Consider the following 17,224-nt stretch of genomic DNA (forward strand, 5'->3'; position numbering starts at 1 on the left):
GGTTTGACACTTTGATTCTCTGTCGGCGGGTAAGACGCTTTGAATGCATTCTTTCCGAATCGTTAATCGGACCACATTTCAGTCGCAGACCAAATATCTTATCTTTGATCTGCTGATTAAAACATCGGCTTTTTCTAAATGATCACTCCTAAACGGTCTTTTATGCCGCAACTGAAAGACTTAACTGTAAAATGTAAGCAGGCTTGTGAAGTTTAGTGTAGCTGAGTAGATCCAAATGAATGTAAGCTGAGGCTGTTTCAAAGCTGTGCATCTGTCTAGCCCAGAATTTAAAGTTAGTGTAGCCCAGGCTTTATTCAAATAGGGTTTTTTTCTAGAGCGTTATTGTCAATTACAGAATACTCTGAAGTGCATTTTAAAACCGTGGGTTTACACGATCTTACATGTCGGTGTTCCGGGAACAAAAGCCTTTATCCTAAAAATTAATTTTGCTAGAATTTCTTCCAATACGTTTTAAGCATGTGTCCCCGTTGAATTTTTCAGACCAAAAAGGAAACGGGTGAATTGTTTTTTTAGAAATTACCTAGATTATTAAATTTCGATTTTGAGTGGGTTTTTTTTTCTTTTAACGTGTGATGCTCGCAAAGAAATATATTCTAATAATGCCGTTTAACGGACTAGTATGAGGCTTGGAACAGTTTTACCTCAGAGGTAAGTGAGGAAGACCAGATAACCGCACTTTTAACTATCCTGTGTCTTTATTTCTCGTAATTGAACTGGTCAGTAATTATTTAAACAGCTGCCACTTCAAAGCCAGTTACATGAAGTGCAGAGATTAGTCTACTGAGGATTAGTATGGTATTTTGATGAACTTTGATTTTCGGTTTATAAAAAAAAATACCTCGATGGTTGATTCACCGTTAAAGTTTGCTAGGGTGCCTGACGGCAGTGTGGCATTTTTTTTGTATCCCTACATCCCTACATTTTTTAACCGCATCTTACAATTTAAGGTCGCGGAGAAGCCTATCCCGGCAAACAACGGAAGCCAGTCCATCGCGGTACATACTGAGCCAAACACAGATACCCGCCCCGCACACACACACACCTGGGCCAGTTCTCCCAGAAGACAACCTACCAGCTTGTCTTTTGATAGAGCAATTCCAGCGAAAAACATACAAGCTCCATGCAGACAGCACCCCGGGTCTCCGGAATTGAACCCAGGACCCCAGCGCTGCGAGGCGATAAATCTGACCGCTGTGCCGCTCGTTCTTGTTATTATAAAAATAAATCGCGGAGGAGATTTTCACTTTTAAAAACTGGATACTTATGACCTGTGTTCATAGATGGCATGCTGTTTTCCTTTTAATTATGAAATGTTAAGGAACGTTTTCAATGTTCCAGTTTGCGAAGACTGCACAGGGATTGTGAAAAGTTGATTCGTGTTTTGTATTTTTGTAGTGTTTGAAAATCCGTTTTACCTCATGTAAACCAGCTCCTATGTCTTCTATTTCTCCTTATTTATTTATCACAGTCACACTTCCCCTTACTCGCGTCTCTGCTTGAACTGGGACTCGTGTACGGTTTTCCATTTGAATTGCATTGTACTGTCTGAAGGGACCTGCTTTAGTCTGCACTGGGGTGTTTCTTTACAGTCTGTTCTTGGCAGCCTAGGTAGGCAACAGCAGAATTGGTAAGTGCCATTTGTCTGCTTTGAAGACGCATACCGGCAGCCTGGGTCGGGTCTTTTTCATTAGAAATGATGCATGATACATTAATATAACTTGTGTAGAACGTAGTCGTGGTTTTGTTGTATGTTTTGTATTTTTGTTGTTGTTCTCTAAAAAAACTTTTTTGTGTGTTAATTCTTGAGATGTTAGTTCTTAGAACCTTACAACAGTAGGAAGAATGTAAGTCGTGTTAGGACTGAGTAGACCACTCGTGTGAGGTGTGTTTCCTTCCAACTCAGATCCTACTGAGCTAAACCAGCTGCTTACTGGCTTAACTGGACCAATTCACTAGCTTGTCTCAGCTCTTCGGGTGCTGGGGCTTTGAAGGGACCCGGATAGCCTGTAGATACACCAGACCTCCAGTACCAGGAATGGACAATGCGAAACAAAGTGGAAAAACAGACTAGCGTCTATGCACTACAGCACATACAGTATACTGCACAGTACTTGCCGGTACGGAAACCTCTTCTGTACTGTACATGCTTGTGGTTTGTGCTATTCGAGTCCAGGGAAGTGAGAAGTCCTTTTGACAGCAGAAATCGCATTTCACTTCCTCCTCTCTGTTTTGTTTCTGTTGTCGTTCCAGACAAGTTCGTTTCCTTCCAGTCGTGCTGTGAAGATGCGAGTGTGCAGTTTCGCTGCCGCTTTGGCGGCGCTGCTCCTGCTGCTGCAGGCGAGACCGGACGCAGGTGAGAAGGAAGGCTCACGAAAACTCAGTTTACGGTCTCACCAGTAGGTGGCACTGTTTGTCTGGGTTTTCAATTAGTCCACTTATTTCAAGTTAAACTTGTGAGTAGAAGGAACATACCAGGGCACGTCTCATAAATGTCTGAACACAAGCGAAACTGGCGAATGCTGAAGTATCAACTTGTCCACAAGATGACAGATCAAGGTTAAAAGTGAGGCTGTTGTACGTAGAAACTGTTCTCCATGGTGAATAGTTAATTACAGTCAATGGGATTTTTGTGTAGTGTATGCTCAATATGACGACGAATCTTTATAAAGAGCGTTGTTTTCCAAAAAGCATATTCGGAATCAAGTCTTTTCGAGACATTCTAGTAAAAGGTGTAGAAATAAAGGGGACTTTGAGAAAGACAACTGGAAGCTTCTCTGCATTGCGGTCTCTCGGGAGCTCACGGCGGCCTCCGGCTCTCCCCCCTGCAGCAGCGAGCAACGGGGACGTGAGGCTGGTGGGGGGCGCGTCCTCCTCTGAGGGCCGAGTGGAGGTGTATTACACTGGCAGCTGGGGGACGGTCTGTGACGACAGCTGGGATATAGCCGACGCCACGGTCGTGTGTCGCTCGCTGGGATTCGCCAACGCCACCTCCGCCGTCACGGGGGCCACGTTCGGGGCAGGTGAGTCACCTGGCTGGGCTAGAGGAGGGGAGGGGAAGCTGAAGACACGGAGTGGGTCCGGGCGCTCACAGGTCGCCTGCCGGCCGGCTTGGCTCCGGGGGTATCTCGAACAGTGGCGCACAAGCTCCTTTTACCCAAAATACGGTTTTCCCAACGGTTTTAGCCAGTATTTGGAGTCTTCCCTAGCGCCAGGCGGCTTCTGTCAATCGAAATGATCCAGTCACAGGAGGCGCCCACATGATCATCTATCTGAACCCGCGGCAGCAAATGTTGCTTACGGTACCACGGCAGAGAAATACAATCTATAATGTGTGAGGCCGTGGTCTCTGTCAGAGGGAAATGCCATTTTCAACTTAACAGGTTTTTGCTCCCTTATTTATTCTTCTGTTTTGTTCATGCCTTTATCAGAAGCAGCCTCACATAATCACAATTGCCCGAGACACAGATTTTTAATGCTCCACACCACAATTGAATTCCTTTTCTTAAAGGATGACCTTTAACAGAAAGAGGTTTGCTATTTCTATATAAAAGGCTTACAATAGTGATGACCTGAGGTCTAGCCATTCAAGCTCACAAGCCAAATAGATCATTTTATCTTTCTTAAACTCGCTATATGTATTATACAGTATACACCGTGTTGTAGACAATATACACTGTGTTCCAGGAACAGAAACCAGACTTCATTTTAATAGGAGGAAGTCCGCGGTGGAAACTGTAATTCGTTAAGCCTGAGTTTCAGACGAACACTCTTTCTGCTGCGCTGTCTGGTCCTTGTCCGATTCCCCCCTGTTCTCTCCCTCTCTCTCTGCCTCTCTGCCCGTCCCCAGGCTCTGGCAGGATCTGGCTGGACGATGTGAGCTGTCGGGGGACAGAGAGCTCGCTGGCCCTGTGCAAGTTCAAGGGCTGGGGCATCACCGACTGCCAACACTCTGAAGACGCCGGGGTCCGCTGCCAAAAGAGTAAGTATTCAGCACCCCGCTTAGTAAATAATGCCTCATACGTATAAACTGTTTTACTGGGACACTCCACTCAAATGGAATTTTGGCCAGGATGTCAAGGTAACACCCCTACCATTTGCACCTTTTTACAGTATAGTGTCCCCATCATTATAGAGGGACATCAGGACCCACACAGACCACAGGGTTAGCGCCCCCTGCTGGTCCCTCTAACACCTCTTCCAGCAGCAGCCTGAGCTTTCCCAGGAGGTCTCCCATCCAGGAATTGGCCAGTGTCACGATCGTTACTCCTCCTCTTAAGGGCGCTCCAGCCCTTCCTTGTTCTGTCCCATTCCCCACACCTGTTTCTTATTCCAGCCCCTCTTTAGTTCCACCTTTAAAGCCAGACGCAGGCGTTTGCCCGGGGCTTCTCATTGAATCCCGTTTCGTGAGAGCCCGGGGTCCTGCTGCGTCTGGCTCCGTTATGGTTTTAGTTTCCTGTTCCTGATTCCCTGTCCCGCCGGTCCCGACCCGGTTCTGGTTTTTAAATTACTTTGGATGGATCCCCTGGTCTTGGACTTTGCCTCCCGTTTTGGATTTCCCTTTTGGATTTATGCTTGGATTGTTTGCCCCGGACTCACTTCCCCTGGACACCTGCTCACCTCGGACACGCCCCCCCGTCTCCTGACCGACTCCTGCATGATATTTTTCCCTATTGTTTCTTCACCTTCCGGATCGTGTCGTCCGCATAGGGCCCGGAAAGAACTGTTCCTTGACAGCCAGGCTCACACCTGCTGAGCTTCAGGGGGCTGCCAGTGGTGAGCTGTAGGGTGATATAGCTGCTGGTGACTGCGCACCCCCCTGGTGCACTCCAGCCCCCGTAGTTTCTCTGCACTGTGGATTGTAGTAGACGTCAGCTTTCATGTGAGTGAGAAATATCCAGGAAGGAGATGCCAGGAAAGGGCAGTTATCTTTTCTTGCAGCTGTAACATTGAAAGCCAGCCCCCTGTCAGACGCTTTGAAAGGACAAAACAGGAACCGACATTCAGTATAAGTGTCAGAGTTGGATGTAAAGATGTTCTGATCCAAAATACTAGAAGAGATATTCTGGGATCAGGTTCCCAGGGCAAGTATGTCATTCATCAACACCTGAAGAAGGCTTCACAGCCAAAATGTTGCGTCTTTTTTCTTTCCTTTTCAGCATGGAATAAACCTGTAAAACTGCCGATAGTGAAGCAATATTCTCCGATTTTTCAGATCAAGTGTTTATTTTGATTTTAAAAAGGATCATCAGAACAGTAAGAAGGCTTTCAAGAAATAATGCAAGAAGCTGAATTGGTTTAATTAACTCCTTAAGAAGTATCAGTGCTTTGGCAGTTTTGGAAGCCTAACAGTTATGCCTTTCTTCCAGATGTGGCGCTGGACAACACCAGCGTGTATTCTCTGGACAGCAGCTCAGACTTGCCGAAGGCCCTGGGGGAGCTGTTCGACAGCAAGCGGGGCTGTGACTTCTACATCACCGTGAAGAGCTCCAGAGAGGAGGAGAAGGAGGGCACATCACAAACCCTCTGCGTGCACAAGGTGGTGCTGTCCCTCAACGCGGAGGCCTCCTTCCTTAATCTCACCCCGAACTCCAGTCAGATCACCATGGAAGTCACTCAGGACTGCCAGCCCTTCGTCGCTGACTTCATCAGGTGACGTCACAGCCGCAGTGCTCGTGAACTGCACGCACTGCGTCCTCACACACCCCCTTCTCTTTGACGAGTATCTGCTACTTAATCTCTGGTAGAAATAAGGTCACGTTTCTTTGTGCTTTTTAAGTTAAAACTCAGTTAAAGCAGGCCCTTTGCCTTTTGAGCCTTGTTTTACATCAGTCACAGTGAAGGGCTAATCACTGACGCAAAACCTGTAGCCTTGTAGTTTGGCTTTGTAATTTGCCTTGTTCTGCTTACCTGATTGACGATTTAACGGATTGCCTCACTCTCGTGCTCCACTCCAGGTACCTGTACACACGCAGGATAGATGTCACCCTCTCGTCAGCCCAGTGCCTTCACAAGCTGGCCTCCGACTACCAGGTGAGCACCTTGCAGCAATATGCTGGGCAGCTCTTCTCCTGGCTCCTGCCCGAGGACTCCACCTTTAAGAACCAGCTGTCCTTGTATGAATACGCCATCCGCTCTAGGGACCCCATGTTACAGGAGACCTGCCTCCAGTACCTGGCCTGGAACTGCAAGGCCCTGATTGGCTCTCCCACGTGGACGAAGCTGGGCAGGGAGACCGTGCAAGCCTTGTTGTCTCGCTCCGATCTGGTGGTGCCGGACGAGGCCTTCCTGCTGGAGGCGGTGGAGAGCTGGGTCAAGGCCAACCACGCGGGTGATGGCGCCCCCAGCCTGGAGAGCGAGTCAGCCCTCCTGCAGCAGATACGGTTCCCCATGATCCCCCCCGAGAAGCTCTTCGATCTCCAGTTCACCTCCAGCGTTTTCAAGAGTCACAGCCAGGTCTACCAGAGCGGGATGGTCCAAGGATTCCAGTTCCACTCGGTCTCATTCCCCAAGCTCATGCAGCACCAGGAGCAAATGAGGGAAGACTACATACCCAGGATCTACACCGCTGACCCCTGGAGCTTCACCTACAACATGTCTACCGCCCAAGACGCGTACAGATACAACTCCTACCACAGAAAATACGGTTCCTATAGGCACTACGGCTCAGGATACGACATGGGGTCCAGTGGCAGGTGGTCCCAGTCCTTCCAAACCCCAGCTCACACCAGCGCCTTTCTGAAGTCCAGCCCCATCTCGTGGAGCGTGGGCGTCTACACCTCCGTGCAGGGCTGCCAAAACAGCGGCTACAGGTGCGACTCCGCCCCCGCCGTCAGCCTCTCGGGCAACACAGGCCAGAGGTATGGGAACTACAGCGTCCTGTACGAGAACCAGGTCCTGTGGGTGTGCAGCGGTGGCTACATCGCCCACGTCCAAGAATTCAAGAACAACCTGGCCGTCCTCCCTTCCAACGGCACTGACGGGCTGACCTACCCCTGCCTGTCCGATTACGAGTCGTTTCGCTTTATTGTCCGTCCGCGGTACAGCCTGCATAACTGAGGGCGAGCCCCGCAGGTGCTTAAGGAGCCCGTCGATACCCTCTCCACGTCACCTGGCCTTCCCTTGAAGCGGGCACTGAGGTCATTTTGTCAGCTTCCCCCAGCAGGGCTCGCTTTCATTTTTTTTTTTGTGTGTGTGTGGCTTTTTCCTGTGCGTTTCGTTTTAAATTCTGAACCCGCTTGTAATCCAGTGAAGTTTAGGGTTTCATTCTGTTGTGACGAATAACAGCTAGCCACGGGCCATGGAAGGGCCGTTTTGCAGTCTTACAAATAAATGGAAACATGAACACTTCTCGTGCAGTCTGTTTTGTCGTCGCAGACGCGGGGCTGTGCTGTGATGAGGTCGTCTGTGCGCTCAGATGGGTTAGATTAACATCCAGTGAAGCAGAACCTTTAAAATGATTGTTCTGACGCTGCGCTCAGTGAAGTGACAGTAACATAATACTGCAGCCGGGAGTATTCCGCTTCCAAGAGCGACGGGTGAAAAAGCTGAAATGCCTTGGCATGCAACATCGATTTAAACACCAGAGGGCAGTGTGAAATAGGCAAGAAGGGAGCTTAAAAGCTGCAATGCGTAAAAGAAACAAAAAAAGTAAAACTTAACAGGAACTACGCATGCTGGCGAGTGCTTATCGTACAGTAGGATAATGAATGCAGATTTGTGGGTGAACACGGAGCAAGAGAGGTTTAAGACGGGTTTCTGTGAGCGGGTTGACAAACTCGGTCCTGCGCAAAGGGATGGAGTCGAGTCAAGAGCTGCCGAAGCCCTCGGGAGACCTGCGCCCGCTTCCCGGCCTTGTGCGGCTCTTCAGACACTGGATCTGTGCTTCCGTGACAGCGGGGCCACGGCTCTTTCAGAACAGATCACCATCACCGGCAGGGGGTCGTGCGTCCCAGTGGACGAGTCAGACCACCGTGACAAGCGGGAGCAGGCGATGTCAGCCCGAGTACCAAGAAACACATGCGAAGGGCACAGATATCGCACAGTCCTCCCGGGAGCTGGAATACATTGTTTTCATTCATTTTATGCATAGAAAATCTAAAATGGACGTCCTTTTTATTCAATTATTAAAAACCAGTCTCCTTCAGAAGAGGTGGACTTAATTCATGTCCCGATACTTTTAATCTGTATGGCTTTCAGTAACTCATCTCAACTGAATTGGTAAATGAGGCATCTTGTTAATTCCTGAATAATTCACTATTACAAAAAAACAAAACAATCAGACGCCAGGTAATTCGTGAGTTTCTGTATAAACAATTTGGTTCTGTTTCAAACTTTTCTGGAGACGTTACAGATCTGATCATTTATATTTATTATGCGTTTGATATCCTGGACCAGCTATGAAAGGCAGTATACATGTCTTCCATAACATCAATAATTCATTTGACCTTAAATGTATTGTTGGATGACTGTATGGTCCTTTCTAGGGTCATAATTCTAATTCTGTATGCGAGTGAAGAAAACAGTCTTTGTAAGGGTGTTGCAAACTTGATTGCTGAGCAGCTCTGCATCTAAAGAAACTGAAAACATTTAACAAAAAGGTTAAGCTCTGATACATGAAGTGACAAAACTTACAAAGAGATTCTTCAGACTGTGGCGTGATGCTTCCACTCCTCACTATTTCCCTGTTTTATTTCCAAACTTCTGGTTTTCAAAAATAGATATTGGACCTGAACTTACAGTTTCAAATAAATGGTACTTTCCAATTATTCTTTCTACAGTTTGCCTTAGGTGATAGCACCGCCTTTAATTCTCCGGCTGAAGAAACCTTTTCAGTTGGCTCGAATCTGCGGTGTTTTAGAGATTGCAGCACCTCTCCATTAAATGCTGCAATGCAACAAAGCTGAGATCTGCAGGAAACCTTCAGAAAATTAAATCACATTCATTTCCGAAACGTAATTGATAAAACGTACTTATCATTAATTAAATGTGATTAATGATAATTCTTCAGCAGAGGAAATTAGAAGCTGTAGTAATTCTCCTGTTTCTTTGGCAGACATTTTTATTTTCTGAAGCCCAGTTCATGGTGATGTTTAATGATAAAGTGATTATTGGGCTGCCTGAGAGTTATGCACCTGTGTTTCATATTTGTTCTAATGTAGAAAAGAGGAAATTGCGGCATTTTAAGGTTTTTGCAGAAACAGAGGAGCTCTTTGCATTCTGCGTCACTCTGTAGCCTGCAGGCCTTTTCCAAAGGGTAATGTGGAACAGCTGTGGTGGGCATGCAGACCAGGGAGTGCTCACTAATTCTCAGCATCTGAGCTTGAGCATCTGGCTCTGTCGCTGTTACAGATGCTTTGGCAGAGCTGGGCAGGCTGCTGAAACAAGCTTAGCCCCCCCAAAGACCAATGTGTGAGGAAGAGACTGAAAGGATATGAGTATTCCTTTTGATTACACTTTTAACACCTTATGGTAAGTAAGGTATAAAGTAAATTATGTTCTTCTTATTAATGGTAATCTCAACCATCAAACACCTTCTTCAATGAGCTGTATGTATTGCATGTTAAAGAAATGAGGATAGCCAGCCAATTACTTGGAATGCATTACTGCTCGTTTTGTAGGGACAGTATGTTCAAATTACCCTTCTTTGACCATTTAAGCCCAAAAACTAAATTAATTTACTGCGAGCTCAGACAATGTGAAGACTACGAGATCCCAGTACTGTTCAGCAGTGCTTTCCAGATGTGCAGTCAAATAGTCCTCATTTAGATTGTTTATACTTCAATTTGAAATAAATGTGATTTCTTTCTGTATTAGTGTTGATGAGTTTAAAATGCCTCGAGGTGCCTCGAAAAGTATAGGAGGTTAGAAATGTACCAAGGGCTGAGACTGTTTGGGAAGTGCTGTTTGCTAGGACTAAGGTTGGTCTGTCCTGCAAAAGCACACATCGGGCTTGAATATTTACGTTTGTAACCCCCGGAAATTCACCCCCCTTACTACTCCCCCTGCTATTGCCCCAGCCTGTTCAAGTCCCAGGAGTGGAAAGACTGTCGTGACTGTCCAGCCAGCTGCCCCAAGCAAAAACTCTGAGAAAGAATTACCAGATAGAAATCAAAGACTGAGCTCCAGTGTTACCAGGGTTTCTGTCCGAGTGCAGCAGTGTGAGAATACTACTATCTGGTTGTGCAGGGATTAAAGAATGTAAATAGCAGGCCATCTGATATTGCAAGAACGCACACAGTCCCACTGTGACCCAGGGCACTGAAATAAGTTCAGCCTCAATAATGCTGACCTGACTCTAAACAGAATGAGGGACTTTTTGCTAATATGTGTACACGCTGCTTGCAGATTGACTAGAGTTATTACTGTAATAATTTTAAGTTTTCAAAATATCATAACTCTTCAGTACTTTATGGTTCATACAATGCTTAGTTCAGCTGTATTTATATACAACTATGTTGATTTGTTATGTGCAGTCTTCTTCCAGTCTATAGAGAATGGACTTTGTGACAGTCCCTTCTGTCACAGCAAAGGATAGTCCATCTATACCAGGAAAACTTAATACTCAATACAAAGACAATATTCTCCAATGGGCGTAGTGTGATGTACGTGCCTGCTCACAATAAAAAAGCAGGTCTAAATTTATCTTGGTTGAATAATGTAGTCTCCACTGCACTTATAATAATGAAATTGGATTTTATAGACTTCAAATCACATATGTTATGTGTGAGTAGATCCACACTCGATTCAATGGCAGGTCCAAGGGTATTTTATCTTCATCATGGGGGGTAATTGCTTGACAAACAGTGCAAAGGTGCAAGGCACATATTTCTATTCGTTTCGGCCCGTCTTCAGCGTTAACAAATCGAGTAACCGTAAAGGCATTTCCTATCTGCCATTTCAGGGAGCTCATACACTAATTTGCAGTTACCAAAAGCATAAGTACTGTACTGCTTTGCTGACTCATCGTCATGGCAGACGGTGTCCCACAGGGTTAAAAAGAAAGAAATTGCTCTCTGCAGTCTTGCTACATCTGTGTACAAAACCCATGCATCAGTGGCCGCCAGCGTATCACTCTGTTTGAGTTAATGTTAATGTTTTTTTTTTCCAACAACATGGAAATGGCAAAAGCATTCCTTCTGGGCACAGATAAGACATTTTCTGCGTAGTTTCCTGGTTAAGTAGAACTCCACAGCTAGAGTAACTGTTCTTGGCAGCCCCACCTCAGTGACATAAATCACAGCCTGTGCTCTGTGGTTCTCCTCCGGAGACCCACCTAGAATAGTTCCTTCATCCTCAGCTCGGTTGCGGTCCGTTTTTTTTCATTCCGGAACCATTCCATTCCCCTCATTCCCTGGCCCAGGAATGTCAGTGTTTGCTTTTCCCGAAGAGGAGGATTGGTGAGATTTTCCTGAGAGAGCATTCAATGTGTGTGTGTGTGTGTGTGTGTTTATTTCAATAACAGTTGAAGGCTGTTAAAAACCCAATGGCCTTAAATGTAGGCAACTTAAAATGTAGGTCACTCAAACTAAATGAATTTGAAAAGCAGGGTTTTTGTAGATTTGACCTTCAAAACCTGCCTCACACCTTATTGCATTGTTTTTTTATTTGTCAAGCTACAGTGCAGTGAAAAAGTTAATGCAACCCCTTAGGATTTTATGGTTACACTTGTTTAGAAATATATGACCTTCACCTGCTCTTCAACAAGTCCTAATAGCAGCAGATGAAACTAACCTCATTTGACAAATAGCACAGACAAATTCGACTTTGTCATTATTTATTGAAAAACTTCAACCAGCATTCAATATCTTTGTGTGAAGAAGTTAAGTGCACGCCTTGATTCAATAACTTGTGGTGCCCCTTCAGCAGCAATAAATGGAGCTTGTAATGAAAGATTGGGAGGGATGACAACAGCCAAGTTCAATCAGACCAGTAATTTTTTATCGTTCCTGATGTCATGTCCTCACCTAAAACATTATAAATACTGCACATGATCCCCTTCTCTCCCTCACAGACATCATTTAGCGAACGGTGCAGTGGCTCTTTGGCTCAGGATCTGCGCCTGTGGCTGGAAGGTTGCCTGTTCGTATCCCGCGGCCGGCAGAGGAATCCTACTCTGTTGGGCCCCTGAGCAAGGCCCTTAACCCCAACTGCTCCAGGGGTGCCATATAAAAATGGCTGACCCTGCGCTCTGACCCCAAGCTTCTCTCCCTGTCTGTGTGTCTCATGGAGAGCAAGTTTGGGTCTGCGAAAAAAGACAAATTCCTCATACAAGAAATTGTATAGGCCAATAAAGTGATCTTATCTCATTTCACTTCCATCTCATCTCCACCTGTGCAGCTACCTGTGGGTCACTCCTCTATCTGCACAGCCTCCTCGTCCTCTAGCCAGGAGGTTAGCCCTCATCCAAGCGGGTTAAGAGAAGTTGTCTTGTGGCTAAAACACTCCATAAACCTTTCAGTACACTTAGTTTTTGGATGTTGTTGTTCCTAATGTACCTGAATTCAACATCTCCTGGACGCATTCTGGCCCACTCTTCCTCACACAGCTGCTTCAGTTCCGGGGCGTTTGAGGGCTTGCTGCACTATGCACTGTACATGGACACCGCTGAAGCTAAATCTCTGACGGGAGTCCAGCCCTGGTCCTGGACAGCCCTAGTCCAGGTAGTCTTACACGTCACCCATTTCTAAACATTGGAAATGACTGTAGGTTATTGATGGCTCAGCTAAGTAATCCATTCACAGTTAAGAGAAACCTAGTCTTTCAGGGCTAAATTACTTAATGTAACCAATCTCCTGCTTAAAAGATTTAGAAATGGGCGATTTAATGGTGAACTGTAACACCTGCCGGTCGGAGAGCCCTGGTCTAGTGTTTGGAGTTTTCATATTTTGAAAGGACATGTTTGTTTTAATCTATAAGATACTTCCATGATTTCAAATTCCTGATAAGATTTTATAGCTTTGCTTTATGCTCACTTGTCTCATGGGTTTTCTTTAATCTTTCCGAAAGAACTTTCAGTCAGCTCCCAGACTTGATTCAAATCAGTTTGTGTTTATGGTTTCGCGAAAATGTTTGTTTTGGAGTCAACTGCCATGGAAAGGCTAAAACAAACACCTGAGTGTAACATTCCTCGAGGTAAACATTACACTATTCATACGGAGCTCTCAGAATGTTTTTATACAAACGGGTTGAGGAGGGGAAATGGCAAATTTAGATGCCTGCGCTCTAAAAAAAAAAAACCTGCTTGTGCGAAAGAAAAAAAAATCTCCCTTTCATTTCTCCTATCTTGGTGTGTTTTTTGTACGCCGCCTAGTCCTCGTTATAGACAGAGATGAATAAAAACGTGCAACTAAAATCGGCGACAGTTGCCCTTTGAAAACGTTCTCCACAAAGGGTTTTGAAAGGAGATGTTCAAGAACGCTTGATGTAATAGGCAGAGGTGTGGGTGGAGGAAGGAAGTCTCGGCCACACTCTGAACTCCATAGCGCGTCCTTTTATGTCTCGGTGCCTATTTTCTTTGAAGGTATTTTGGGCTGGCGAACCCCTTGATCCTGCCCAAGTGCCACTACCTTGCCCAGACCTCTCGCTGTTTTCCTTGTGCAGAATTCTGTCAAGAAGAGTCAGATATCTTTCACCCTTTTTGCTCCTTCAAGTTGGCGTCCCGTGGGCAGACCTTGGCCGACAGGAACAAATGCCCAGCAGAAAGCTTCTCTGACCCAGAGTCAGGCAATTAGTGGTTCCTTCCCATTAAATTTTGTCTCCCAGGCAAATTACAAGCCGGCGTGTACTGGCAGGATCCTCATCAAAGGCATAGGCTGCCCCCTCCACTTCTTCTCTGGCTGCTGTCAATTTAGAGCACGCACAGCTTCTCGAAGCCTGAAGAGAGGGGCACGTTGTTTTGTGGGTGGTCATGGCATGTCACTCTGTCACCCCAAACGAAAACGCGTTTTGGACAATCAATACTGTTGAAAGTTTAAACAGAAGGACTTTTGCTTTAAAATTAATGCCACAGTCTGATTCAAGATTACTTTCAGCCTCGAAGAAAATGATAAACAAAAAATCCATCAGGCGTTTTACTCCCGTTTCATTTTGACTAGGTGCAGTTCACTCTTGACAAAACGCTGGCAAACAAGATTTTAGGCTCACAAAAATGAAAGTTGAAGGACCTGAATTTTAACCTTCTCTGACGACACACATTTATCCCCCACCTCTTTGTACCTATGTAGGCTTGTAAACTAGTTGAACCCTTGACACCCCTTCAACTATATTGCTTGGATGAAACTAATCGGGTCTGTTCCGGCTGTTGTTCAAATGCACTTGAAGTCACTTCAGAGGGTTTCAGGAAGTGGACTCTCAGTGCGGTCATCACACACCCGTCTCCCATGTAGACCACATCAGTGTGATACAGACATGGGAGCCAGGCTAAATGTTTGTGTATTGGGGCTCAGCCTTCCTGCGCAAATATAAATAAGTGCGGGAAAGATGTGGGTTTGGCTCTGTGGGTCTTAAAAGCAAAATTGTGTTGGCATATTTTCCCCTGGATGTGTCATTTCCTTTCATTAATTGTACTGCTTGCATCGATCGGCAGATTTCACCGGAGAGTCTCAGCTGTCCATCACAAAACAAAGACTGGCCAGCCCTGTGTAACAACAGCACTTTCACGTAATTGGCCTTATTCAGCTTTACTGTGCGGTGCTGTCAGATCTATTGTAGATCAGACAAAGAGCTCGAGATAAAGGGAAAGTCTAGACAGCCTGCATAAACCTGTGGGTTTTAAATCTTGTCATTGAAGGCTTGACTGAAAATAACTTTGCCAAGATGTCCTTGACAAGTGATGTACAGTAGCTGACAAAGGCATGCTCCCATAAGACAGACAGGCTTCCACAAATCTCATTTAGGAGAATTTCTGAAGAACCTCCCATGCAAAGGATAACAATTTGTATGGAAGTATACAGAATCTTCCGTCAGTCATCTCCAGTGCTTTGCAAAGATTTTCACCCCCTGCCAGCAACAGCCCAAAAGGGTGAGTTGCAAAATCATGCGCAGTGTGCGCTTTCTTAAAGTGAGTATTTTTTACTTCAACCTTGAACACTCAAACTTAACGCCTTTTGGTGGAGAAAGATGTCAAACATGAGCAAAATCTGCAAAAAAAAGCCAAACTATGATAAACCTTGTTCACAAGGCTGCTGGAAAAGAGAAACGTCTTGGGTGACTTCACGTTTGTTTTAAACATTTTTTGGGGGAGCAACTTCACCTGAACAACAGTGATCTGGGGCTGAAGCTCTGGTGGATTTCTAGGCTTATAGAGGTCACATATGATATATCTTTTGTGTGATATGTAATTTTCATGTTGTACTTTCTAGCTCTAGGGATATTTTTCTATAGATAACTATAGTTGAAGCTCATAAATATTATGTATTTGGGGATTAGGTTCGTTTTAAGTCAAAATAAAACTTTAGAGCTTGGGTACATTCCCACATCATTGCAGCCTCATCATTTACACACACGGAAGGATGTTTATAAAAGTTTACCATGGAACACTTGACACATGTTTGTGGCTTTATAATGCTGATGCCATGCAGTTCCCTTGCTCAGCCAGAGGTTGGCCTATACCACGCTTCCTCAAGCTTTGCAGCAATATTCCTGTGCTTTACCAGACCACACTCCAGTTTGAGCTATAGTATATCTCAATTGGGAGTAATAATGTTGCAAGTTTATATGAGATTGCGTTCCTGCTTATTTTTGCCATTTTAGGAGGAAGCACCAGAATTGGAATAGATAAGTGTATACAGCGATACCCCCAGAAACTGCAAGAATGCTGAGCAACATATTTGCTGTGCTTTACTTCTGCTGGTCACACCTGTCACTATTGTACTACCATGCTGGGCTGTGCTGGACATTTCTCAGATTAAAGCCCCAGTGCGTTCATCCATCCATTTTCTATCCAATACAGGGTCATGTGGGAGCCAGAACCTGTTTCAGCAAGCAACAGGCGCAAGGCAGACACCAGCACACACTCACACTTGGGCATCATTTTTCCAGAAGCCAGTTAACCTACCACGATGTCTTTGGACTGTGGGAGGAAACCAGAGCACGCAGAGGAAGCACAGGGAGAACATACATACTCTACACAGATAGCACTGCAGGAATTGAGCTCAGGGCTCCCGCTGACCACTGTGCCACAGTGCCACCCTGCCAGTGCATGTGTGACATTCCTTTTTGCCCCACCGTAGATTGGGTTATTTAATAAAGATCCAAGAAGACTATAATCTAGCACTTCCACTCTCCTATGTATAAATAATAGCCGGCTGCCCACAGCTCTGTGCGCCTCTTTTCTAGCTCAACTCCACCCCAACTGCACCCTTGCAGCTGCCTCCCTAGTTCATTCCTCATACATAAGGGAGGTTGCGACAGCAGTGATCTTTGGCTAGGAGGAGTATTAAGCACATTATTCCTGTCTATACATCAGCTCATTTGGTCTTAATAAGAATTTCAAAAAACTACTGAAATGTAGTTTGTTGGATATGGAATAAGGTTATGGAACTTATGTATGGAATGTTTGTCACAAGCGAGCGGCAAACTCTGGAATATAGTGTGGTGTTCTACGAGACAAGATACTCATAACCATGTGATGCAGTTCAGTAATGGACAGCAACTGTTTTTTATTAACTTGCAGAACAGTGGGGGGGGGGGGGGGGTTTGACTTAGTGGAGTTTTCAAAGGGCTTCTCTGTGCAGAATTAAAGAACTTTGAATACTCATTGTGGCTGAGTCCTGTTTAAGCACTAAATGGTAAAAAAAAAACTAAATAACAGAAAAACTGCGGAAATGCTTTCCCAGAAGCCCAAGGCAGTCACTATAGTGCTGCCAAGAATAATGTCAGTGATGTAATGGAGGAGCTGCAAATACGCACTATATTTTCCAAATTATTTCTTATTATTATTCCTGTTGTTTTCATTACTTGCATTCTAACCATGGGTCTCAGAACAGAATTTTGGGATTTTTTTTTGGGGGGGGGGGGGGTTAGTCTAATTGCTGGGAATTTCAAGTAAAGACAGGAATGTTGGTTTATAGGGAAGAAGGAAATGCCTAAAGGACATAACCATAATGTTTTATTCAGCAAGACAAAAATAAATCACCAAAGAAAGAACTGAACCCAGATTGAAGCGATTGTCTTTAATGGGATGATGTCACCTCTTTCTGTGTTG

At 45.2% G+C, this 17,224-nt stretch overlaps 1 protein-coding gene across 1 annotated transcript; it reads left to right on the forward strand.

Annotated features, from left to right (window-relative positions):
* Nucleotides 1–1,510: 1,510 nt before the first annotated feature.
* On the forward strand, nucleotides 1,511–7,363 carry lgals3bp.1 (galectin 3 binding protein, tandem duplicate 1). The gene is made up of 6 exons (XM_088599803.1): nucleotides 1,511–1,648; nucleotides 2,272–2,374; nucleotides 2,850–3,041; nucleotides 3,869–4,000; nucleotides 5,388–5,670; nucleotides 5,976–7,363. The coding sequence occupies exons 2-6, from the start codon at nucleotides 2,305–2,307 to the stop codon at nucleotides 7,075–7,077; spliced, it is 1,779 nt and encodes a 592-aa protein (XP_088455929.1). The 5' UTR covers nucleotides 1,511–1,648; nucleotides 2,272–2,304; the 3' UTR covers nucleotides 7,078–7,363.
* Nucleotides 7,364–17,224: the final 9,861 nt, after the last annotated feature.

This window comes from Lepisosteus platostomus, chromosome 11, assembly GCF_059453375.1.
Source record: "Lepisosteus platostomus isolate fLepPlt1 chromosome 11, fLepPlt1.hap1, whole genome shotgun sequence".
Lineage (NCBI taxonomy): Eukaryota > Metazoa > Chordata > Actinopteri > Semionotiformes > Lepisosteidae > Lepisosteus > Lepisosteus platostomus.

Coding starts and splice junctions, on each gene's coding strand:
- lgals3bp.1 (XM_088599803.1), top strand. CDS start 2,305: ATGCGAGTGTGCAGTTTCGCTGCCGCTTTGGCGGCGCTGCTCCTGCTG. Junction 4,001..5,387: donor CGGGGTCCGCTGCCAAAAGA/GTAAGTATTCAG, acceptor CCTTTCTTCCAG/ATGTGGCGCTGGACAACACC. Junction 5,671..5,975: donor TTCGTCGCTGACTTCATCAG/GTGACGTCACAG, acceptor GCTCCACTCCAG/GTACCTGTACACACGCAGGA.